Consider the following 26,967-nt stretch of genomic DNA (forward strand, 5'->3'; position numbering starts at 1 on the left):
GACCCTAAGCACACATCCAAGACAACGCAGAAGTAGTTTCAGGACAAGCCTCTGAATGTCTTTGAGGGGCCCAGCCAGAGCCCGGACTTGAACCCGATCTAACATCTCTGGAGAGACCTGAAAATAGCTCTGCAGCGACGCTCCCCATCCAACTTGACAGAATTTGAGAGGATCTACAGAGACGAATGGGAGAAACTCCCCAAATACAGGTGTGCCAAACTTGTAGCATCATACTCAAGAAGAATCAAGGCTGTAATTGCTGCCAAATGTGCTTCAACAAAGTACTGAGTAAAGGGCCTGAATATTTATGTAAATGTGATATTTTATTTTTTATTTTTAATGCAATTTTATAAAAATTCTAAATAACTGTTTTTGCTTTGTCTTTATGGGGTCGTGTGTGTAGGTTGATGAAACAATATTAGAATAAGGCTGTAATGTAACAAAATGTGGAAAAATTCAAGGGGTCTGAATATTTTCCGAAGGCACTGTATGTGTTTGTGGTTGTGTGTCCTTTGGGTGTCACAGATGGCTCGATGCAGCAGTGCTCTGGACAAGCTGCAGGGTGAGCTGTCGGACCCCACTGCAGTATGCTCCGGTCGGGGGGCCCCGATGGTTCTGTTAGTGCAGACGGAGCAGCACCAGGCTGGACTAGAGCGGGAGCAGCGAATCCTGGCCTCCCTGGAGCTCCGGCTCTCCCAGCTCCTGGGTGTGTCCAGCCCTCAGGAGGCAGCTAGCCCTGTCCCAGTCTGCCAACGGCTGAGGGACATGCAGGAGCGCTTTAGGAGGTAAGGATGATACAGTACAATCTTTGAAAGACAAATACTCTGAAATTAGGTGCCCTTTCCATTTCCCTCACTTTCTCTCTATCGCTCTCTTTCTCTCTCTTGTCTTCCCAAACTCACCCACACAATTCACATGGCACACATCCTTGCATACACGCACACACACCTCAGGAACAGAAAAGCACAATGAAAAAGCTTAAATGTTTTTACTTTTTACATAAACATTACATGTCAGCACAAGAACCCTGGAGCCTTTGCCAAAGGTGTGCAAACAATCACATTGACACTGCTTATTAACACTGTTTATTGACAAATGTTGACAGTAGATGTACTATTACACACCATGAGTGGCAATATGATTATTGGAAACACGTAGTTTGATATTAATATTTAAACCAGTTGAGCTGACAGCCATTTTATACTGTTTTGCTATGGCTGTAGTCATCAATCTAGCAAGAGGGCAAAATTTTATTAATTTAGTAGTGTGTGTGTTGTCCCCCCCATCCCCCATAGAAAGCTATAACCTTTAGCTTTCACCTAGAATTGTTTATTTATGTCTGAGATAAAGGCACTTTTCAACCCAAATGATCAAGTACACAATACAAGTATATTAAAACATATTCAAATATGAAGATATGATCAAAATAAAATAATTGTGAATGAATAAGCCTTTTTATACTTGATAATATGCCTATATATAGTTCTACCCATAATATTTCACCTTCTTTTACTTTACCAAACATATTGGTCAAAATCTGTTAAATTTGTGAACGTCTAAATCAACATTTGGGCCATTTAAACAGTGTGTGAAGGGATATGTAAAGGGAAGGGCTATGTAAAGGGCTAGATGTTTTCGATCTGGGAATACGGGTCTGTCTCTGACGTAAAGAGAAAAAGTTTGACTAACCACACAAAATTACTTCTTTGCTTATTTTAGGTTTAAGGAAGAGTGTTGGTCGCGTTATTTATCCTAGAGATATAAAAGTATTTAGTATTTAGATTTGCCTGCTCGAGACAAATTCAGCAATTGCTTTGCCATGTCTGTGCTGTGAAGCAGTCGAGCTGGATAAATGTTTTTCGTAGGACCTCCCCTTTGACGTGACGTCACAGTGAAGTGATACAAATTGATGTAATGATGCAGCCGACCACCAGAGAGATGGAAATACAAGTGTATTCGACAAAGGACCTTTACGTGGTCCTAGGGAGGTCTGGATTTCTGTCTTCTGACTTATAAAAACGGTGGGAAATCGATACAGTCAGTCATAAATATATTTGTAAGTAATTCTAATGCCCGATTTCGGGGGACTGTCGGGTTATTAAAGGTATGCTGAGCTTAATGACATCATCTTACACAGTGGGGCGACTTCCTGCTGAAATCTACAATGACAAAATTCTAATCTACCAAAACTCACCCGTGGGCATGCTGAAAGGAATGTTGTCTGTGAAGCTAAAATGGTTGTATATACTGACAAGATATTGGAGTCTCCACTCTAACAATGTGAATCAGTGTCCGTAAAGGCGAAAGGCAGGCTGGAGGGGGCGGGAGCAAGCGGAAACATTGTAGTCAATTAGATGGCAGATTTGCATGTGAATAACAGGCACACCTCTGATGTAACATTGGTTTTCTTTAGGTTGGAGGGATATCAAGCACGTACACTTATATCAGTACATTCATAACAACCTAAGCATTACGAAAAATGTCTATTCAATCAAATAGGTCTCATATAGCAAATTAGCAATACATTTTTATGTTGACCAAAATCTACGCTCTCCCATTGCCCTCCGTCGTGACGTTGCTATCATTAATGTGTTTGATTATTTTATCAAATCAATTAACTACATTTCTTTATTACGATGATTAAATTAATCATGTAACAATTAACTCATTAGTAATCTTGGGGCACCACGGGAAAAGTTATTTAACGAGTTACTATCTCCCGACTAAACTCTAAAGATATGAATTTGTCTTACATCAGTCACAGTCAATTCATTAATTCTTATTAACCTCATCAGTCTCATTCTGAACGTTGCATAGTCCGTTAAATCTGTACGAACCCTAGTCTACATGATGACTCAGCGATACACAACCCTAGTCTACATGATGACTCAGCGATACACAACCCTAGTCTACATGATGACTCAGCGATACACAACCCTAGTCTACATGACTCAGCGATACACAACCCTAGTCTACATGATGACTCAGCGATACACAACCCTAGTCTACATGATGACTCAGCGATACACAACCCTAGTCTACATGATGACTCAGCGATACACAACCCTAGTCTACATGATGACTCAGCGATACACAACCCTAGTCTACATGACTCAGCGATACACAACCCTAGTCTACATGACTCAGCGATACACAACCCTAGTCTACATGATGACTCAGCGATACACAACCCTAGTCTACATGATGACTCAGCGATACACAAATTGGCTTAATTATGTATTTACTAACTAACTAAATAATCACACAGAATTACATAAACGCACACACAGGATAGGTTACTACATAATGCAATGAAAAGTCCCTAGTGGACTAACCCGATATGACGCTTGGTACACAATGAATAGGGGTGGGGAAAGAAAGAGCGGGAGAAGAAGAGACAAAGGAATTCAACTATCGTACATACAGTTGAATAATACGCTCATCGTAAATAGCGATATTTAGCACCCTAACAACCGCTCATTCGGATTTAGAAATGCAACACATATTTACGCTTGTATGTCTTTGTCGTCTCGCTCTGTTGAAAACACCCGATCAGTCTGTGGAGTCAGTCAACAGACAGTCTCTGATAGTGTAAGTCTCTGGTTGTCCACCAGAGGTCACCATGTCCTTTGTAGTTGTTGTAGGTTGGTCTATGAGTGTCTGTTGGAATGGGTCTTCCAGAGGTGTACCACGCCGTGTTCAACGGTCCTTGACCTTCACTCTGTTTATTTGGAATAGATACCCTAGAGATACCTACAGTTGAAGTCGGAAGTTTACATACACTTAGGTTGTGGTCCTTAAAACTTGTTTTTCAACTACTCCACAAATTTCTTGTTAACAAATTATTGTTTTGGCAAGTCGGTTAGAACATCTACTTTGTGCATGACACAAGTAATATTTTCAACAATTGTTTACAGACAGATTATTTCACTTATAATTCACTGTATCACAATTCCAGTGGGTCAGAAGTTTATATACACTAAGTTGACTGTGCCTTTAAACAGCTTGTAAAATTCCAGAAAATGTCATCATGGCTTTAGAAGCTTCTGATAGGATAATTGACATCATCTGTGTCAATTGGAGGTGTACCTGTGGATGTATTTCAAGGCCTTCCTTCAAACTCAGTGTCTCTTTGCTTGACATCATGTGAAAATCAAAATAAATCAGCCAAGTCCTCAGAAAATAAATTGTAGAGCTCCACAAGTCTGGTTCATCCCTAAGTAAGGAGACGCGTTCTGTCTCCTGCGAAAAGTACAAATCAATCCCAGAACAACAGCAAACGACCTTGTGAAGATGCTGGAGGAAATAGGTACAAAAGTATCTATATCCACAGTAAAGCGAGTCCTATATCGACATAACCTGAAAGGCAGCTCAGCAAGGAAGAAGCCTCTGCTCCAAAACCGCAATTAAAAAAAAACAGATTACAGTTTACAACTGCACATGGGGACAAAGATCATACTTTTTAGAGAAATGTCCTCTGGTCTGATGAAACCAAAAAAACTGTTTGGCCTTAATGACCATCGTTATGTTTGGAGGAAAAAGGGGGAGGCTTGCAACCCGAAGAACACCATCCCAACCATGAAGCACGGGGGTGGCAGCATCATGTTGTGGGGGGCTTTGCTGCAGGAGGGACTGCTGAACTTCACAAAATAGATGCCATCATTAGCGAGGAAAATTATGTGGACATATTGAAGCAACATCTCAAGACATCACCAGGAAGTTAAAGCCTGGTTGCAAATGGGTCTTCCAAATGGACAATGACCCCAAGCATGCTTCCAAAGTTGTGGCAAAATGGCTTAAGGACATCAAAGTCAAGGTATTGGAGTGGCCAGCACAAAGCCCTGACCTCAATCCCATAGAACATTTTTGGGCAGAACTGAAAAAGCGTGTGCGAGCCAGGAGGCCTACAAACCTGACTTAGTTGCACCAGCTCTGTCAGGAGGAATGGGCCAAAATTCACCCAACGTATTGTGGGAAGCTTGGGGAAGGCTCCCTGAAACGTTTGACCCAAGTTAAACAATTTAAAGGCAATGCTACCAAATACTAATTGAGTGTATGTTAACTTCTGACTCACTGGGAATGTGATGAAAGAAATAAAAGCTGAAATAAATCATTCTCTCTGCTATTATTCTGACATTTAACATTCTTACAATAAAGTGGTGATCCTAACTGACCTAAAACATATTTTTTTTACTAGGATTAAATGTCAGGAATAGTGAAAAACAGAGTTTAAATGTATTTGGCTAAGGTGTATGTAAACTATCGACTTCAAGTGTTTAGTGGTGAGAAGAAATTGCTCTTTGTCTCTTGTCTTCGTTCGAGTTTTCTAGGCTAACAGTGCATAAACAGCTGCAGACTGAATGTTCCTGTGTAGTCTTCTTCTTCTTCTTCTTCTTTGAGAGAGAGAGTTTCAGAGGGCCTTACCATTTTCTGGTATTGTAGTGTCAAACCATTTTTCCATATCCAGTTCACGCTGTACTTCGGCTGGTCTTTAGTTTTAAACCATTTCTCAGCAGTGTAGCCACCGCTTCCCACTGTCTAGTCTTGTAGAGATTTTCTTCTTCTCTGTTTAAAGTTTCAGAGTTTCTAACCATTTCGTACCTTTCAGCTCACGCTATCGCTCACGCTGGTCTGGTAGAGTCTAACCATTTTACACACCCGGCTCACCGTCCGTATACTGGTCTGTAGAGATTCCAACCATTTCAACGCATGGCTCGTCCTCACGTTCTCTGGTCTAATGTACATTTTGTTAGCGGTCCTTTTATGACTTCTCCTTGGAGGGTGGTTCCATCATGTTGCCACAAGGTCTGTGCTCATGTGGCGTGGTTACTGACTGGGTAAAACTTCACATGAAAAACTATTTTCTCATTTAGAAGGGTAAAATCATATTTCATCTTCTCACAAATAGTTTCATATTTAATCATATAAGTTCCACAACATTTAGATGTCAATCTGATAACTGGGACGTATACATTTGTAGAGTTACCGTTATTTGGTTATTCCGACCTAAATGGTATCGCAAACAACGACTCATTTGACGTGATTATTGTTTCAAGCCCCACCAACCGTTTCCCACATTATTTGTGTTAGGAATGTTGTGTCATTATCCACTTTTGGATGTTATAGTTATGGCGGGAGGAATCTCCTTCTACTAAAAGGGTTATTTCCCCTCCATCCTGCAGAGCCCAAACGCAGAGTTTCTGCAAAGTATTTACGACTGTCATACGACTGGCCAACTCCATCCCAACTCCATCCCTCTCCCCTGCTGCGGGATAGAGAGGGCGCTGTAGAGCTGACTCACTGTAACCTGAACTTTTGGATCCTCACAGGAGAGTCATAACACCTCTGTCATATTTCTGAGCCTACCTTTAACATTGTGAGGGTGACATTGTGCCCACACAGCCTGAGAGAGCGGAGCATGCTGGTCCGGAGCGCTGCGCTTTCAGAGGAGCAGGAGAGGGAGCGCTTGCAAGAGCAGATCGGAGAGGTGGAGCAGCGAGTGGCTACCCTGCTCTCCATTCTGGTGTCCCACCCCAGCACACGCCAACTTAAGGTGAGCTACTGGGGGAAATACACTGTATTCTTTATTTAGAGGCTAGAGAGAGCGAGATAGGAATTTATTGTATGGGCCAGAAGAAACTATAAAACATGGTTATGTTTTCTTATAACAGCTACTACAAACCTCAGCTAACTTTAGCCATTGTTAGCATTAAGTTGAAAGCCTCCCGAGTAGCGCACTGCCACATTGCAGTGCTAGCTGTGCCACTAGAGATTCTCGGTTCGAGTCCAGGCTCTGTCACAGCTGGCCACGACCGGGAGACCCATGGGGCAGCGCACAAAAGGGCCCAGCGTCGTCCGGGTTAGGGGAGGGTTTGGCCGGCAGGGATGTCCTTGTCCCATCGTGCACTAGCGACTCCTGTGGCGGGCCGGGCGCAGTGCACGCTGACACAGTCGCCAGGTGTACAGTGTTTCCTCCGACACATTGGTGCGACTGGCTTCCGGGTTAAGTGGGCATTGTGTCAAGAAGCAGTGCTGCTTGGTTTTAAATGGAAACCACAGATCCTTAATCTCTCATTAGATTCAGAAGAGTTTTCTGCGCTTAAGAAGGCTGTTTTTGCAGACAGTTTAGAACCCATAAGAGTCTAAGCCGGTGAAGGGAGGGTCTAAGTTATATGGAATTGTTTTAAGAAGGTCATACCAAGGATAATTTTGCTATTTGAGTTAGAATGTTACGCATTGGATAATAGATTCAATACATGGAACAACAATAAGTCTCCCCAAAAATCTAAAAGACGTTTGTTCTGAAGTCTTATATCTGAGAGATATAAGAAAGATCAGGAATCATTTGTTATCATTTTTTTTTTACATGTCTTTAACCCCTTATTTTTGGTAATGAACAGTGTTGTGTCCATATACAGTACTTCCATAAATATGTTCAACTTGTACCGGAGGACCTTCAGGTGAGTTTTGTGAGGCCTGTAGGAGTCCTAGAGCAAATCAACCAACATGTACGTGTTTGTGAGAATCTCACCTTTCCAAAGAGTCATAAGTGTGTAGCCCAAACTGTTTGGATGCTACATACAGAAGTTTGACCCCCCAAGACGCTTGTTGGGGTCATACAGCAAAAGGGAGAACGCCATCGTGTTCGTGAGACTCTCATATTTGTCATGCCCTGACCTTAGAGAGCCATCTTATTTCTCTATTTGGTTAGGTCAGGGTGTGATGTGGGGTGGGCATTCTATGTTCTATTTTCTATGTTTTGTATTTCTTTGTTTTGGCTGGGTATGGTTCTCAATCAGGGACAGCTGTCTATCGTTGTCTCTGATTGGGAACCATACTTAGGCAGCCCTTTTTTCCACCTGTGATTGTGGGTAGTTAACTTTGTTTGTGGCACTAAAGCCCTGTAAGCTTCGCGGGGGATTCTTTCTTTTGTTTGTTTTGTTGGCAACATTTTAAAATAAAATAAAATGTACGCTCACCACGCTGCACCTTGGTATCTTTCAACGACGGCCGTGGCAGAACTACCCACCACAAAAGGACCAAGCAGCGTGGCCAGGAGTATGAGACAACCTGGGAGGAGGTAGAGAGGTGGTCGGGTGACCCAGGGAGAGTGCCAGAGCCCGCCTGGGATTCAATTGAGCAGTGCGAGGAGGGATACTGGAGAATGGAGTTGGTGACACGTATACGGCTAGCGAGGAAGCCCAAGAGGCAGCCCCCCAAATTTTTGGGTGGGGGGGGAACACGGGGAGTTTGGCTGAGTCAGGTTGGAGACCTGAGCCAACTCCCCTTGCTTACCGGGGCGAGAGCCGTACTGGTCAGGCACCGTGTTATGCGGTGGAGTGCGCAATGTCTCCAGTGCGCGTTCACAGCCCAATGCGCTACATCCCAGCTCCCCGCATCTGCCGGGCCAGGGTGAGCATCCAGCCAGGATGGATGGTGCCGGCTCAGCGCGCCTGGTCTCCAGTGCGTCTCTTCGGCCCAGGATATCCTGCGCCGGCTCTGCACACTGTGTCTCCGGTATGTCTGTACAGCCCAGTGCGTCCTGTGCCAGCGCCCCGCACTTGGAGGGCGAAGATAAGGACGGGTTGTGCAGGCTCTAAGCTCGAGACCTCCAGTGCGCCTCCACGGCCCAGTGTATCCGGTGCCTCTGCTAAGGACAAAGCCTTCTGTATGTCTCCCCAGCCTGGTGAGTCCTGTGCCTGCGCCCAGAACTAAGCCTCATGTATGTCTCCCCAGCCTGGTGAGTCCTGTGCCTGCTCCCAGAGCCAGGCCTCCTGTGTGTCTCTCCACTCCAGTGATGATCCATGGCAAGCAGCCTCCAGTGATGATCCATGGCAAGCAGCCTCCAGTGATGATCCATGGCATGAAGCCTCCAGTGATGATCCATGGCACGAAGCCTCCAGTGATGATCCATGGCACGAAGCCTCCAGTGATGATCCATGGCACGAAGCCTCCAGTGATGATCCATGGCATGAAGCCTCCAGTGATGATCCATGGCAAGAAGCCTCCAGTGATGATCCATGGCACGAAGCGATGATCCATGGCAAGAATCCTCCAGTGGTGATCCATGGCACGAAGCCTCTAGTGAGGAGTCATGGCACGAAGCCTCCAACGACGTTCTCCAGTCCGGAGCCACCAGAGACGGACTCCAGTCCGGAGCCACCAGAGACGGACTCCAGTCCGGAGCCACCAGAGACGGACTCCAGTCCGGAGCCACCAGAGACGGACTCCAGTCCGGAGCCACCAGAGACGGACTCCAGTCCGGAGCCACCAGAGACGGACTCCAGTCCGGAGCCACCAGAGACGGACTCCAGTCCGGAGCCACCAGCGACGGACTCCAGTCCGGGGCCGGCGGCGAGGGTCCCCACACCAGAGGCGCCACCAATGCGGGGTGAGCCAAAGGTGGAGCGTGGTCTACGTCTCGTACCAGAGCCGCCACCACGGATAGATGCCCACCCGGACCCTTCAGGTTTTGCGGCCGGAGTCCGCAGCTTTGGGGGGGGGGGGGGGGGGGTACTGTCATGCCCTGACCTTAGAGCCGTTTTATTTCTCTATTTGGTTAGGTCAGGGTGTGATGTGGGGTGGGCATTCTATGTTCTATTTTCTATGTTTTGTATTTCTTTGTTTTGGACGGGTTCTCAATCAGGGACAGCTGTCTATCGTTGTCTCTGAGAATCATACTTAGGCAGCCCTTTTTTCCACCTGTGATTGTGGGTAGTTAACTTTGTTTGTGGCACAAAAGCCCTGTAAGATTCACGGTTGTTTATTTCGTTTGTTGTTTTGTTGACGACATTTTAAAATAAAATAAAATGTACGCTGACCACGCTGCACCTTGGTCTCTTTCCAACGACGGCCGTGACAATATTTAGTTTAGTTTGTAGGCTAAACCGCTCGGTTTAGCCTACAAGACGATTTTGTGAGAAGACCAATTTTTGGGATGTCTCATAGATGTGGTGAATTGAAACGCATCCAATGCAAAGAAACATATATCTCTAGCTTAAACTCACAGATTGTTATGGGCATTATTTTATTATGCTAATTATATTTCCGTGGTGGCGTGGACATCAACCTTAAGGCACATTTACATGGTATCTCTCTCTCTCTCCCCCTCTCGTTCTCTATTTCTCCTTGTTCTCTCAATTGAAGGGCTTTATTGGTATGGGAAACGTGTTAACATTGCCAAAGCAAGTGAGGCAGATAATATATAAAGTGAAATAAACAATAAAAATTAACAGTAAACATTACACATACAGAAGTTTCAAAACAATAAAGACATTACAAATGTCATATTATATATATATAGTGTTTTAACAATGTACAAATGGTTAAAGGACACAAGATAAAATAAATATGGGTTGTATTTACAATGGTGTTTGTTCTTCACTGGTTGCCCTTTTCTCGTGGCAACAGGTCACAAATCTTGCTGCTGTGATGGCACACTGTGGAATTTCACCCAGTAGAATGGGAGTTTATCAAAATTGGATTTGTTTTTTCGAATTCTTTGTGGATCTGTGTAATCTGAGGGAAATATGTCTCTCTAATAGGGTCATACATTGGGCAGGAGGTTAGGAAGTGCAGCTCAGTTTCCACCTCCTTTTGTGGGCAGTGAGCACATAGCCTGTCTTCTCTTGAGAGCCATGTCTGCCTACGGCGGCCTTTCTCAATAGCAAGGCTATGCTCACTGAGTCTGTACATAGTCAAAGCTTTCCTTAATTTTGGGTCAGTCACAGTGGTCAGGTATTCTGCCACTGTGTACTCTCTGTGTGGGGCCAAATAGCATTCTAGTTTGCTCTGTTTTTTTGTTAATTCTTTCCAATGTGTCAAGTAATTATCTTTTTGTTTTCTCATGATTTGGTTGGGTCTAATTGTGCTGTTGTCCTGGGGCTCTGTAGGGTGTGCTTGTGTTTGTGAACAGAGCCCCAGGACCAGCTTGCTTAGGGGACTCTTCTCCAGGTTCATCTCTCTGTAGGTGATGGCTTTGTTATGGAAGGTTTGGGAATCGCTTCCTTTTAGGTGGTTATAGAATTTAACGGCTCTTTTCTAGATTTTGATAATTAGTGGGTATCGGCCAATTTCTGCTCTGCATGCATTATTTGGTGTTCTACGTTGTACACAAAGGATATTTTTGCAGAATTCTGCGTGCAGAGTCTCAATTTGGTGTTTGTCCCATTTTGTGAAGTCTTGGTTGGTGAGCGGACCCCAGACCTCACAACCATAAAGGGCAATGGGCTCTATGACTGATTCAAGTATTTTTAGCCAAATCCTAATTGGTATGTTGAAATTTATGTTCCTTTTGATGGCATAGAATGCCCTTCTTGCCTTGTCTCTCAGATCGTTCACAGCTTTGTGGAAGTTACCTGTGGCGCTGATGTTTAGGCCAAGGTATGTATAGTTTTTTGTGTGCTCTAGGGCAACAGTGTCTAGATGGAATTTGTATTTGTGGTCCTGGTGACTGGACCTTTTTTGGAACACCATTATTTTGGTCTTACTGAGATTTACTGTCAGGGCCCAGGTCTGACAGAATCTGTGCATAAGATCTAGGTGCTGCTGTAGGCCCTCCTTGGTTGGTGACAGAAGCACCAGATCATCAGCAAACAGCAGACATTTGACTTCGGATTCTAGCAGGGTGAGGCCGGGTGCTGCAGACTTTTCTAGTGCCCGCGCCAATTTGTTGATATATATGTTGAAGAGGGTGGGGCTTAAGCTGCATTCCTGTCTAACCCCACGACCCTGTGTGAAGAAATGTGTGTGTTTTTTGCCAATTTTAACCGCACACTTGTTGTTTGTGTACATGGATTTTATAATGTCGTATGTTTTACCCCCAACACCACTTTCCATCAGTTTGTATAGCAGACGCTCATGCCAAATTGAGTCGAAGGCTTTTTTGAAATCAACAAAGCATGAGAAGACTTTGCCTTTGTTTTGGTTTGTTTGGTTGTCAATTAGGGTGTGAAGGGTGAATACATGGTCTGTTGTACGGTAATTTGGTAAAAAGCCCATTTGACATTTGCTCAGTACATTGTTTTCATTGAGGAAATGTACGAGTCTGCTGTTAATGATAATGCATAGGATTTTCCCAAGGTTACTGTTGACGCATATTCCACGGTAGTTATTGGGGTCAAATTTGTCTCCACTTTTGTGGATTGGGGTGATTAGTCCTTGGTTCCAAATATTGGGGAAGATGCCAGAGCTAAGGGTGATGTTAAAGAGTTTTAGTATAGCCAATTGGAATTTGTTGTCTGTATATTTGATCATTTCATTGAGGATACCATCAACACCACAGACCTTTTTGGGTTGGAGGGTTTTTATTTTGTCCTGTAACTCATTCAATGTAATTGGAGAATCCAGTGGGTTCGGGTAGTCTTTAATAGTTGATTCTAAGATCTGTATTTGATCATGTATATGTTTTTGCTCTTTATTCTTTGATATAGAGCCAAAAAGATTGGAGAAGTGGTTTACCCATACATCTCAATTTTGGATAGATAATTCTTTGTGTTGTTGTTTGTTTAGTGTTTTCCAATTTTCCCAGAAGTGGTTAGAGTCTATGGATTCTTCAATTGCATTGAGCTGATTTCTAACATGCTGTTCCTTCTTTTTCCGTAGTGTATTTCTGTATTGTTTTAGTGATTCACCATAGTGAAGGCGTAGACTCAGGTTTTCCGGGTCTCTATGTTTTTGGTTGGACAGGTTTCTCAATTTCTTTCTTAGATTTTTGCATTCTTCATCAAACCATTTGTCATTATTGTTAATTTTCTTCGGTTTTCTATTTGAGATTTTTAGATTTGATAGGGAAGCTGAGAGGTCAAATATACTGTTAAGATTTTCTACTGCCAAGTTTACACCTTCACTATTACAGTGGAACGTTTTACCCAGGAAATTGTCTAAAAGGGATTGAATTTGTTGTTGCCTAATTGTTTTTTGGTAGGTTTCCAAACTGCATTCCTTCCATCTATAGCATTTCTTAATGTTACTCAGTTCCTTTGACTGTGATGCCTCATGATTGAGTATTGCTCTGTTTAAGTAGACTGTGATTTTGCTGTGGTCTGATAGGGGTGTCAGTGGGCTGACTGAATGCTCTGAGAGACTGGGTTGAGGTCAGTGATAAAGTAGTCTACAGTACTACTGCCAAGAGATGAGCTATAGGTATACCTAGCATAGGAGTCCCCTCGAAGCCTACCATTGACTATGTACATACCCAGCGTCTCTCTCTCTCTCCCTTTCTCTCCCCTCTCTGTCTCTCTGTCTTTCTACAGGAGGTCAGAGTGGAGTTGGGTTCCCTGAGGGCCAGGTTACAGTCCATCATGGAGTGTGTTGGGACAAAGTATGCCGCTGTTACACCTCCGGAGGTGGAGAGACAGCTGCAGGAAGTCACTGGCTCTTTGCAGGACATGGAGGAGAAGGTAACGGGGATAAAGGGTGGTAGTGGTGGCTCCGGGGTGAAGTTACTGATAGGTACAGATCTAGGATCAGCGTCCCTTCCCCCAATCCTAACCTTAACCGTTAGTGGAGAAAATGCAACACTGATGTAAGATCAGCATCTAGGGGCAACTTCAACCTTGGTAGACCTTGGTAGAGCAGTTTTGGGGTCAATTCCATCTCAGTTCAGTCAATTGTGGAAGGGAATTGAAAATCAGCGAATTAATCAAAAAGTCCACATAAAAAACATTGGGCAAGTTTCATGGAAATGGGATTGAGCCCAACACAATCCCAACACTGGTTTCTGAGTAAAAACCTGGCTAGTTGGGACTTTAAGGGTGATTTGTGTGTTTGTGTGCGCGCACGTGTGTGCATATGCTTGTGTGTATTTACCAGGTTGGCCAAGCCCTGGAGAAGAGCAGCCCACTCAATAGGCTGAGTAGCAGAATGGGGGAGATCCGTGTCGGGCTAGAAGAGGTCCAGACATTGCTGCAGCGGAAGAGCTCCTCTGTGTCCGAGGCTGAACATGTGCTAAAGGTGTGTGTAACGACGTTCGTCTGTAGAAGGAGAAGCGGACCAAAAAGCAGTGTGGTGGTTACTCATGTTCTTTAATGGAAAATGAACGATACATGAAAAAACTTAAATCTACAAAACAACAAACGGAACGTGAAAAACCTATACAGCCTATCCTGTGACAACAAACACAGTGACAGGAACAATCACCCACCAAACACACAGTGAAACCCAGGCTACCTAAGTAAGATTCTCAATCCGAGACAACTAATGACACCTGCCTCTGATTGAGAACCATACTAGGCCGAAAACATAGAAATGCCCCAAAACATAGAAAAACAAACATAGACTGCCCACCCAACTCACGCCCTGACCATACTAAATAAATACAAAACAACGGAAATCAAGGTCAGAACGTGACAGTGTGTGATTGTGTGTGTGTGTCTCCGTGTTTGTATGCATACGTGTGTTCTTCCCCTGAAACAATCAACCTAGTGTGTGTGATTGTTTCTAATCTGGCTCTAGGCCGAGTCATTGAAAAGCATTTTATGACAACTGTTGTAAAAACAAAAGGACTTATAAGTACATGGGATTGATTGTTACCTGATTGATATCATGACAACATTATATTTTTGTCCAGTTCGTATGGGACCAGCTGGACCAGTGGCACGGCCGGCTGGCCCTCCTGGAGGGCGAGGTGCAGGAGGCAGCCGAGGAGGAGCCGGAGCAGGCCCAACTCCTCATGGACCAGATCACCCAGCCACTTCAGCTCTACCAGGACACGGCCCAGAAGGCTGAGCAGCGCACTGCCTTCCTCAGCAAGGTGAGAGAGGAGTAGCTCAACCTTACCCTCAGATCGGCTTGGTAGGCCTTTCACCATGTTCACCATGTGGTTGTATCTTATAATTACAGCATTCCTCAACTGGTTCTTCCAAAACAGCACAATTTCAGTTTACTGTTTTTTTCCTCCATTTATTTCAGTTCCTATGCCCAATGCCAGGGGTTCCATAATTACATATTGCCGTGGGATGATTTTTCCTTGAGCGGATGGTCGTGGGCCAGAACCTAGTTATAAATAATTTGTACACTGCAAATTGACCACAAGAATCCCAAATCCCCAAAACAGGATAATTTCTAACCTTGATTACATTGGGATACGATCACATTTGCCTCTCTATTCATTCGAGCGAACACTTGGGAGCAGATTTCCTAAATTAAAATCACAGAGCTAATTTCCTGGTGATTTTAGTCTTATGTCCATGAATGAAAATTAGTACCAGTCAAAAGTTTGGACACCTACTCATTCCAGGGTTTTTCTTTATTTTTACTATTTTATACATTGTACAATAATAGTGAAGACATCAACCCTATGAAATAACACATATGGAATCATGTAGTAACCAAAAAAGAGTTAAACAAATCAAAATATATTTTATATTTGAGATTCTTCAAAGTAGCCACCATTTGCCTTGATGACAGCTTTGTACACTCTTGGCATTCTCTCAACCAGCTTCATGAGGTAGTCACCTGGAATACATTGCAATTAACAGGTGTACCTTGTTAAAAGTACATTTGTGGAATTTCACTGTCCCATCCCCTGTCAGATCCCTGCCTGCCTCCAGGAGTATAACGATATAATCCATCGTGCTGGCTGCTGGCTAGAAGAATCCCAGTCCTGGCTAGACGCTCCCGGCACCTACACCACAGCCAGGAGCCTCCAGAGCCAGACCAACACACTGCAGGCCAGTCCACTGCACACACACAGACGCACACTCACATGTACATACACGCAATCCCCTGGATTGTAGAACACTGCTGGTAGTTCTGAATTGATATACAGTGCATTCGTAAAATAAAATGTGGAAAAAAATCAAGGGGGCTGAATACTTTCCCAATCCGCTGTGTAGTAGAGCTGTCCGTGTTCGAGTGTGTTTCTATGTTTATGTTTTTTAGTCATATGTATGGGATACACATGGTATACACTGTCCAACTAAATGCTTACCTACTTGTTCTTTTTTGACAAGGTAACAACAATAAGAAATAATAAAATATAAGAATACGAACATAAAGTAAATGGTAGAAGTAGAATATAATATATTTTTTTAGCATAAGTATTATACAGGCAGGCACAATTTATAGTCCTAAATTTACACGTATTTTGGGGAAGGGGGGATTGGGGGCAAGAGTTTAAATTGTGCAGTATTTTGCAATCATAACAAGAGTCTGGTAGCAGCATTTGGGATGTGTGTGTAGCCTAAGTGTGTGTGTGTGTGTGTGTGTGTGCTAATTCCAGTTTAAGTGTTCAGCAGTCTTATGGCTTGTAGATAGATAGTGTATGTGCGCTCATGTAGGTATGTAAGTCTGTGTTTCTAGGTATGTGTTTGTATGTACATGTATGTGTGCATGCGGGTGTGCACTCATGTGTCCATGTTCTGTAACCCCACATCACAGATGGTGCTGGATGACTCGGAGCGTATCCGGGCCACTCTGGTGGGCTTTGGACCTGTGTTGGTGGAGATCTCTGCTGTGTGTCACACCACTGCTATGGAGGATAAGCTAGTCCAGACCGAACGCCAAGTCACCGCCATGCAGCATAACATCATGGGGCCATTGGACCAGCTGCTGCACGTCACTCCGGTAAGACCCTCCATTGCAGTGGTTCTCAATAGGGGGTACTAGTAGCTCCAGGGTCAAGTTTCCCCTAGGTACAGATATAGGATCAGACTCCACTGATAATGGTTAAGGTTAGGATTGGGGCAAGGGAGTCTGAGTGAGTGTAACTGTGAGCGTGATGCTTCAAACTGGGTGTTTGTGGAAAGAGAGTAAGGTTGTCTATCAACAGCCTCAATAGAAGAGTTTCACCCTCCCTCAGAATGCATTGTGTCTCCTCCCCGTATTACATTTAATAAGAACTGCTGTGGCTAATGCTAGTGAGTTTCAATGGAACATTCCACTGCGTGTCTAGGCTAAATCTGATCGAGCACACTTGGTCTTGGTCTGAAACAGAAAAACAACTCACACACAAACTTTTGATGCTAATAAATTCATTTCTATTGATCATTTTGTATTTATTTTATTTAACCTTTATTTATAACATTTATTTAACTAGGCAAATCAGTTAAGAACAAAATCTTATTTACAATGACGGCCTACCAAAAGGCAAAAGGCCTCCTGCCGGGAGGGAGGCTGGAATTTCAAAAACAAAATTGGGGGACAAAACACACATCACGACAGCAGATACACCACATGAAGAGAGACCGAAGACAACACAGCATGGAAGCAACATGGCAGCAGCACAAAATGTGGTACAAATGTTATTCTGACACAGACGACAGCACAAAGGGCAAGAAGGTAGAGACAAAAATTGAAAATTCAAAAGAAATGAATAAATAGTACAGAAAATATTTACTAAAGTATGAAAACAAAGGAAAGAAGATCATTTTTTTGGGACCGCCTCTCTCTTCATGGCATGTCTTTTCCTTTGGTTTGTCTTGAATAATTTAGGAGCTATTTTTCATCCCCTTTCTCTTTTGTCTTCTTTTTGTTTTAAAGCAACAGTTCATCCTAATTTCATACTTTTTTAATGTTCTTCTTGCCTTAGAAGTAGTTTATGCCAGGAGTAACTGCAATGTACTGAGTGTAATTTGCAGCCACCCCTGGCCTATAGATTACTTCCTTTGTAGAAACATTTTAAAGGAAGAAATAATGTTGGACTAACTAACCCTTTAAAAGTAAATTAAATTTAATACAGTGGTAAAGTATACAAATGCTTTGTGAAGATTTATAGGAACATAGTCTTAAATTGCATTCGGAAAGTTTTCAGACCCATTCCCTTTTTCCACATTTTATTTTAAAATAGATTAAGTAAAAACATTTCCTCATCCATCTAAACATAATACCCCATAATGACAAAGTAAAAACAGGTTTTTAGAAATTTTTGCAACTTTATTAAAAATAAACAGATACCTTATTTACATAGGTATTCAGACCATTTACTACGAGTCTCGAAATTAAGCTCAGGTGCATCCTGTTTCCATTGATCGTCCTTGATGTTTCTATAACTTGATTGGAGTCCACCTGTGGTAAATTCAATTGATTGGACATGATTTGGAAAGGCACACACCTGTCTATATAAGGCCCCACAGTTGACAGTGCACGTCAGAACAAAAACCAAGACATGAATTCAAAGGAATTGTCCGTAGAGCTTCGACAGGATTGTGTCTTGGCACAGATCTGGGCAAGGGTACCTAAACATTTGAATACATTTGCAAACATTTCAAAAATCTTGTTTTAGCTTTGTCATAATGGAGTATTGTGTGTAGATGGATTTTTTTTTAAAGTTAGCCATTTTAGAACAAGGCTGTAACGTAACAAAATTTGGAAAAACTCAAGGGGTCTGAATACTTTCTGAATGCGCTGTATGGTTGGTTGCACGAGGGGGAACTTTGAGCAGAGCAAAGTGATTGGGGTTACAGTAGCAAAAAAAGGTTGAACACCACTGTGCTGTTCTATCCCTTCAATAGAAGTTACTACGTGAAGTGAAAATGTCTGACACCTGTTATGGTAGGGGTGGGCAATGATATCGTCTCGAGGGCCACATCAGGGCGGCAGGGTAGCCTAGTGGTTAGAGCGTTGGACTAGTAACCGAAAGGTTGCAATTTCAAATCCCCGAGCTGACAGGGTACAAATCTGTAGTTCTGCCCCTGAACAGGCAGTTAACCCACTGTTCCTAGGCCATCATTGAAAATAAGAATTTGTTCTTAACTGACTTGCCTAGTTAAATAAAGGTTAAAAAAAAATCAGGATATCAGAATTCACCAGAGGACCGCACAGATTTTTTTAGTTAGTCAAAAGCAATTTGCAGGGCCCGAAAAAGGGCAGCTATTTCAAAAGGTATTGATCCATTACAATGTCGACATCATTTCTATCTCATTTTAGACATCCAAGAGTGGTCTGGAGTACGTACGATACCATTATAATGTCCTAGTATCATCCCATAGCGATCCTACGTTATTACCAGAAGCTTTCAGACCGGTATGTCAGGGGGTTTGGAATAACAGAAGACAGCAAAAGACAATGGATGATAAAGCAGTATTCTATCATTTCTATTCCATTTATGAAACTGACTTGTGGTGCTTTTCATTTTTGAGTTTGGTTTTTGCTTTCGAGCTTTTGCTTTTCTCTGGAACATTCACAGCATTGTTGCTATTTTCAGGAAGTGGATGCCATTGAAGCAGAGGTGAAGACGATGGAGAAAAATGTGACCAAGATCAGAGCTATTTTATCCTCCACTGACACATTGGACATCTCACTTGAAGAACACCTCCACAACCGGCAGGTGGGACAAGAGTGTGTTAAGTGTGTATAAGAGGATGTGTACATAGCCATTCATGTATGTTTGTCATTTATATGATTTAGAAATGTTTTTGTTTCACACGTGCACACATCTTGTGTATGTGCTTACTGTATTGACCTCTCCCTCCTTGTTCTGTCTAGGTAATCCTGGCCAACATCCAGTCTATGCAGAGGACAGTGGGGGAGATCGAGGGCTGTAAGGCTGAACTTGGACTACCTCAGGGGGCAGAAGAGACACTGAGTGCCTTCCCCAGAGCTGTGCTACTCCTACAGCCCCTCCAAGAGTTGGAACAGCTGACACAGGAGCAGAGTAGAGCGTTGGAGGTAGGAAATGTTCTCACAACGTCTCCACAACATCTCCACGTTTCAACAACATTACTAGACCGTGTCTCCAATGTCCACACAACGTTACGGCAATGTAACAAATGTGCCCCCAATGTTGCCAATATTGTCCCCAAAGCCAGGCCCCTCTCCATTCAAGAAGGGTTCAGTAAAGTTCAGTGATAAAAAATAGAAAATGGGTAACATTCATTTTGGTTCAATGAAGTTCCACACACAAGTGTTCCGTGCCTTAGCTCCTCCACCATAAAGGAACATTTGAAAATATTTGCCTGCACTTAGCCTCTGCCCAAGCTTTCAAAAACATTATCTTTTGTCATGATTTTGGTTGCCCAGTAGGGGGCGATAGCATCGTATGATCTTCAGTTTAGAATGCAATTTGATTATTCAGCTGTGTTTGCTAGGGATCAGGCCCTCGAGGACTGGACTTGCCCAACCCTCGTATATCACAATGTTTGATGCGTACATAATCACAATAGGACAACGGTTGACATCGCCCAACCCTAATTGATGCTTTAAAATGAGCTAAATGTGATCGATCCCCAATATAAGACAGATGATGCCAGTCACAAAGCTCACATCCTTATCACCTATGACTGCCAAGTACTTTTGAACTATGTATCGACAGCTACTGACTTTGACCTTGATTTCGGCTCCTACTTCAACTGCGGATCAGCTGTTCCCTTGTCAACACCGGACCCTACTCCATTGTTCGAGCAATCCAACAAGAAAAGTCACGGGAGGAGGACTGAACTCCTTGTTATATTCTTAAAGTTTTCCAAAAGGGTTTTTCGGCTGTCCCCATAGGAGAAGCCTATTTTTTTCCTGGTAGAACCATATTTGGGTCAAGGTAGAACTCTTTTGGGTTCCATGTAGATCCCTCTGTGTAAAATGTTTTACATGGAACTCATAATGGTTTTTCAAAGGGTTCTCCTATGGGGACAGCCAAAGAACCCTTTTAAGTTCAAAATAGCATCTTTATTTCTAAGAGTACAGACTCGGATGCAGAGAAAATTGTCTGGCACTTCCTTCCGTTTTATTGGCAAATGTCCAGTCACTGGAGAACAAGATGGATGAGCTCTGTTCGAGAGTTTCCTACCAACTGGGCGATATGGTAATGAAACTCAAATGTTTCTCCGTGCTTCGTCGTAACCGGACAGCGGACTCAGGCAAAACTAAAGAGGGAGGGATGTGCCTCTTTGTAAACAACAACTGGTGCGTTGCTTCAAGTTTGAAGGAATTCTCAACCTTTTGCTCACCTGAACTATAAAACCTCATGGTAAATTGCAGACCTTTTTATCTACCAAGAGTTATCATCTATAATCATCACTGCTGTTTACATCCCACCACAAAATGATAATGGCTCGAAGCAGACACTCAGCGAGCTGCCGAGGGCCATTAACAAACAAGAAAATGCACACCCAGAAGCAGCTTTTATAGTGGGCAGAAACTTTAACGCGGGAAAACTGAAATGCTTTTAACCCCACTTTTACCAACACAAGAGGCGCTAACACTCTGGACCACTTACTCTATCCACAGAAACGCATACAAGGCCCTCCCTTCGGCAAATGACTCCATCCTTCTGCTTCCTGTTTACAAGCAAAAACTCAAACAGGAAGTACCAGGGATGCGCTCAGTACCGAAGTGGTCCGACGAAGCGAACGCTAAGCTAGAAGAATGCTTCGCTAGCACAGACTGGAATATGTTCAGAGATTCATCCAATATCATTAAGGAGTTTACCATCAACGACTTCTTCCCCACAGTGACCCAACATATGTACCCTAACAAAAAGCCATGGAGCTACCAATTTCAAGGAATGGGAAACGGACATGAATCCTTACAAGAAAGACCGCTACGACCTCAGACGAGCCATCAAACATGGAAAACGTCAATATAGGACTAAGATACAATCCTACTACATCCACTCCGCACTTGTCGGATGTGGCAAAGTTTGTAGACTATTACGAATTACAAAGAGAAACCCAGCCGTGAGTTGCCCAGTGACGCAAACCTCCCAGACAACCTCTCAGACTATGCTCACTTCAAACACTGAGCCAGGCATGAGAGCCCCTGCTGTCTCGGATGACCGTGTGATGTTGCTCTCCGTGGCCGATGTGAGTACGACTTTTTAAATAGGTTAACACTTGCAAGGCCCCTGGGCCAGATGGAATACCAGAGCACGTTCTCAGGGGGCATGCGCGGACCAGCTGGCAAGCGTCTTCACTAGGGTTGCAAAGGGTCGGAAAGTTTCCAGTAAATTTCCGTAAATATCCTGTAAATTTACCATGGGAAGTTAAGCCCAGGAATTTTGCTTAAATTCATCAAAATGTTAGCTTGTAATAGTGAACCTTTTTTGTGGGATACACATGGCAATTCTAGGTCTTGTGGCATATCTTGGTTAAACTATCCCCAGTTCAATGGAATTTCAACTCTCTGCATGCACAGTGCATTCTTCCATAACATGTACAGCTGATTCTCAAGATCTTGCACACTATTGAGATGCTATTGAGCCCACACTACTACACTGTCTGAGCCAAGGACTACATGCTTTCTGGTAAGTTTTGATTACAACACTGGGTTTTTGTGAATATATTTTAAATGACATACATAATTTTTTGTTAACTAGTAAATAGTAGCCTACAGCAAAGTGTTTAAATAATGTATAACTTGTTAACAATTTCTGGTAGTTCGTTTTTGCTACCATGTGGGTTTTAGTTTGCTAGAGCTTGCTAACTGAGGAGTGTTAATTCACCTGTTTCCATACATGTTTCCTTTTAAAACATTTCTCTTACAAAGGAGTTTTTTAATCTAACTGCTGAACTATTTATCTGTACATGGAATTGTATTTGTTGTTTTTTTCATCATTTTTTTTCAAATCTTTACAGGAAACTGCCACGGGCACTATCTGATGTGTGGAGACATTTCACTGCAGCTAATGTAGAAGGAAAAGCGATGTACATTTGAAAATACTGTGCCAAATCATATGTGAAGAATGCAACAAAGATGCAGAATCATCTGGCCAAGTGTATAAAGTTCCCTCAGCGCTCACAACAAACAACCTCTGACAAAAGTCCCTCTACTTCTATTTGAGGTGAAAATTATGAATCAGACACCTTATCAATAGCAACAGCGCATGATCCTCCTGGAATCAGAAGGTTTTTTAAATCAATGGAGGAACGTAGTCAGAGAAATGATGAGGAATGTCTTGCTCGAGCTGTGTATGCAACTGGTTCACCTCAGATGCTCACAGGCCATGTGTATTGGAAGAAATTTCTGAATGTTCTTCGCCCAGCATAAACCCCTCCAACCAGACATGCTTTATCTACTCATTTGCTGGATGCGGAGTTCAACAGAGTTCAAGTGAAGGTCAAGCAAATCATAGAGAAAGCAGACTGTATTGCAATCATCTCTGATGGGTGGTCAAATGTTCATGGGCAAGGAATAATTAAATTCATATTATCCACCCCTCAACCAGTATTCTACAAGAGCACAGACACAAGGGACAACAGACACACCGGTCTCTACATTGCAGATGAGCTGAAAGCAGTATTTGCACTGGTGACAGACAATGCTGCGAACATGAAAGCTGCTTGGTCTAAAGTGGAGGAGCTCTACCCTCACATCACACCCATTGGCTGTGCTGCTCATGCATTGAATCTGCTCCTCAAGGACATCATTGCACTGGAAACAATGGATACACTTTACAAGAGTGCCAAGGAAATGGTTAGGTATGTGAAGGGTCATCAAGTTATATCAGCAATCTACCTCACCAAGCAAAGTGAGAAGAATAAGAGCACCACATTGAAGCTGCCCAGTAACACCCATTGGGGTGATGTTGTCATTATGCTTGACAGTCTCCTGGAGGGGAAGGAGTCTCTCCAAGAAATGGCCATATCACAGTCTGCCGATATGGACAGCCCCATCAAGAGGATCCTCCTGGATGATGTATTTTGGGAGAGAGTGGTAAGCAACCTGAAACTTCTGAAACCTAGAGCAGTGGCCATTGTACGGATTGAGGGAGACAATGCCATCCTGTCTGATCTTCAGACTCTGCTTGCAGATGTAAGAGAACAAATCCGTACTGCCCTGCCCACTTCACTGTTGCTCCAAGCAGAGGAAACTGCAGTTCTGAAATACATCAAAAAGCGTAAAGACTTCGGCCTGTAGTCCATACACGCGTACATAGTGGACCCCAAGTATGCTGGCAAGAGCATCCTGTCTGGTGCAGAGATCAACAAGGCCTGTGGTGTCATCACTACCGTGTCTCGCCACCTTGGCCTGGATGAGGGCAAGGTTATTGGCAGTCTGGCGAAGTACACTTCCAAGCAAGGGCTTTGGGATGGAGATCCAATATGGCAGTCGTGCCAACATATCTCATCAGCCACCTGGTGAATGGAACTTTGTGGATGTAGGCTCTTTCCCCTGTTGCCTACATCATTCTCCAAATCCCACCAATCAGCCACCTCAGAGCGCAACTGGTCATTGTTTGGGAACACACACACCAAAGCACTCAACAGGCTGACCAATACAGAGGTTGAAAAACTGGTGGCCATCTGGGCAAATTTGAGGCATTTTGAGCCTGACAACGAGCCATCCTCAACAAGGTTGGAAAGTGACAGTGAAGATGAGGCCTCAGTCTGATGTTCAAGAGGTGGACATTGAGGATGTCCAGGGAGAAGACATGGAAGCCTGAGTGGAAGAGAACCAAAGCTTTAGTTTCTAGACTATCATTTTACAGATGTATGTTGAAAACATTTTTGGGAGATGCGATGGATCATTGGGGATCATTCAATATTCCCTTTCTTTTGTTGTTCAGTGAAATCATCCCATGTGAAGAGTCAACTCATTTATTTTAAATTCAATTCGTAACTAAACATGTTTTTTTATTTCTATTGGAAGGATTTAGTCATTTGCAATTATGTCTATTTATGATAAGATAAGGTTTATGTTTCTGTCTCCATATGATAAATATATCCAATGCAAAAAACATCTACATTTAAATGGTATTAATATTAATTTGCATGTATTTATGTTAATTCCCATATTTTCCCGTTAATTCCCACGGAAAGTTTCCACCTCTGAATATTCCCCGAAATGTGCAACCCTAGTCTTCACAGACATTTTTAACATCTCTATGTCCCAGTCTGTAATCCCAACGTGATTCAAGCAGACCACCATTGTCCCTGTTCCTAAAAACTCAAAGGTAACTTGGCTAAACGACTATCGTCCCGTAGCACTCACATCTGTAACCATGAAATGCTTTGAAAGGCTGTTCATGGCACACATCAACACCACCATCAATATATGGCACATGGAAACCAAACAAGTGTGGTCTATGGTGATTGGTGGGATGTGGTGAGAGTGGCTGAGGGTTGGGATTAAAGAGCTGAGGTCTATGGTGATAGGTGGGATGGGCTGAGAGTGACTGAGGGGTGGGATTAAAGAGCTGAGGTCTATGGTGATAGGTGGGATGGGCTGAGAGTGGCTAAGGGGTGGGATTAAAGAGCTGAGGTCTATGGTGGTAGGTGGGATGGGCTGAGAGTGGCTGAGGGGTGGGATTAAAGAGCTGAGGTCTATGGTGATAGGTGGGATGTGCTGAGAGTGGCTGAGGGGTGGGATTAAAGAGCTGAGGTCTATGGTGATAGGTGGGATGGGCTGAGAGTGGCTGAGGGGTGGGATTAAAGAGCTGAGGTCTATGGTGATAGGTGTGATGGGCTGAGAGTGGTTGAGGGGTGGGATTAAAGAGTTTATGTTTGGTAATGTATTATTGCTATGTTACTGCTTTATCTAAAAGTACCATGTAAAATGTATGTATATGTAGCAGAAAAGCAAGATAATTGTCCTCCGAAGAAGGGGGGTGGTGGAGGGGTTAATAAAAAAATGATATATAAAAAAAAACACCATCACAGACATCCTGGACCCACACCCATACTGCCCCAACACATCCACAGATGACGCAATCTCTATTGCCCTCCACATTGCTCTCTCACCATCCGGACAAGAGGAATGCCTACTGTATGTGAGAATGCTGTTCATTGACTGCAGCTCAGCATTCAACACCATAGTCCCCTCCAAGTTTATCACCAAGCTCCGGACCCTGGGACTGAACACTTCCCTCTGCAACTGGATCCTGGACTTTCTGACTGGCCACCCCCTGTTGGTGAGGGTAGGTAACAACACATCTGTGATGCTGACTGCGTCAAAGCTTGGTTTTGAAACTGCAGCGCATTCGATCGCAAGGCGCTACAGAGGGTGGTGCGGTACATCACTGAGGCCGAGCTCCCTGCCATCCAGGACCTCTATATCAGGCAGTGTCAGCGGAAAGCTGGTGAAATTGTTGAAGACCCCAGCCACCCAAGCCATAGACTGTTCACCCTGCTATTGCACGGCAAGTGTTACGTGGTCTTCTTCCCCCAAGCTATACGAACGCTGAACAGTTAATCAAATGACTACCCAGACTATTAAATTGAACCTGTTTTGCACTGACTCTCTTACACTGACTCTATGCACACTCACTGGACTATACTCACACACTCACAACTACTCACACTCCAACACACACACACCATATACGCTAACAAAACACACATGCATATTGACGCCACACACACAGACATGCACACACTTTCACACTCTTCACATGTGCTGCTGCTATTCTGTTTATTATCTATCCTGATAGCCTAGTCACGTTTACCCCTACCTACATGTTACCTCAACTACCTCGTACCCCTTCACATTGACTCAGTACTGTTACCGTTTTCTATTTTTATTTGCAAATGTTCTTACTTTTGAACTCGGCATTGTTGGAAAAGGGCTTGTAAGTAAGCTTTACACAGTGAAGTCTACACCTGTTGTATTCGGCACATGTGACAAATGCCATTTGATTTTATAATCGAACTTTATCGATGTACCAGCAACAGTCATTTTTCAATCTTTGGTCATCCTACTTTGATTTGGTTTCATCCAAATACCATCTAATTTGATGAAAAGCATGATTTCGACCTCTCTAATCTCCTCTGTATCCACAGGGCAACATGCGTGAAGTGAGGGAGGCTGAGGGGGTCATCCCATCATGCAATGTGTGTGTGACAACAGAACCCAGTGCCCTTATCTTAATAAGTACACATCAACGGAATACGGGTCCACCGCAGATCACCGGACATCAGGTACAAGCTTGCATGATCAACCAACATTTTTATTTTACGTACACAATGTTACCCTAGTGCACTATGTAGGGAATACTATGCCATTTCGGACTCACCCTGACATTAGAAGTGACATGTGTTTGAATAATAATTTGCGGGCACTCTTAACACAGTGTTTCTCATGGTCTTGGATAGCTAC

At 43.3% G+C, this 26,967-nt stretch overlaps 1 protein-coding gene and 1 pseudogene across 19 annotated transcripts in view; both read left to right on the forward strand.

Moving 5' to 3' along the window:
- syne2a (spectrin repeat containing, nuclear envelope 2a) overlaps positions 1-26,967 on the forward strand; it is a 232,865-nt gene that overhangs the window by 104,852 nt on the left and 101,046 nt on the right. For all 19 annotated transcript variants that reach the window (XM_090243070.1, XM_090243079.1, XM_090243074.1 and 16 more), the window contains 10 exons: positions 526-785; positions 6,403-6,553; positions 13,254-13,400; positions 13,813-13,953; positions 14,570-14,752; positions 15,534-15,671; positions 16,381-16,566; positions 19,145-19,267; positions 19,426-19,608; positions 26,652-26,789. In XM_090243070.1, the coding sequence (XP_090099196.1) occupies positions 526-785; positions 6,403-6,553; positions 13,254-13,400; positions 13,813-13,953; positions 14,570-14,752; positions 15,534-15,671; positions 16,381-16,566; positions 19,145-19,267; positions 19,426-19,608; positions 26,652-26,789 (1,650 nt within the window). The remainder of the gene's footprint in view (positions 1-525; positions 786-6,402; positions 6,554-13,253; positions 13,401-13,812; positions 13,954-14,569; positions 14,753-15,533; positions 15,672-16,380; positions 16,567-19,144; positions 19,268-19,425; positions 19,609-26,651; positions 26,790-26,967) is intronic.
- Positions 8,165-9,722, forward strand: LOC149981483 (uncharacterized; annotated as a pseudogene).

The sequence above is a fragment of the Oncorhynchus mykiss genome, chromosome 8 (genome assembly GCF_057628025.1).
Source record: "Oncorhynchus mykiss isolate SJ-2025 chromosome 8, ASM5762802v1, whole genome shotgun sequence".
Taxonomy (NCBI): Eukaryota; Metazoa; Chordata; class Actinopteri; order Salmoniformes; family Salmonidae; genus Oncorhynchus; species Oncorhynchus mykiss.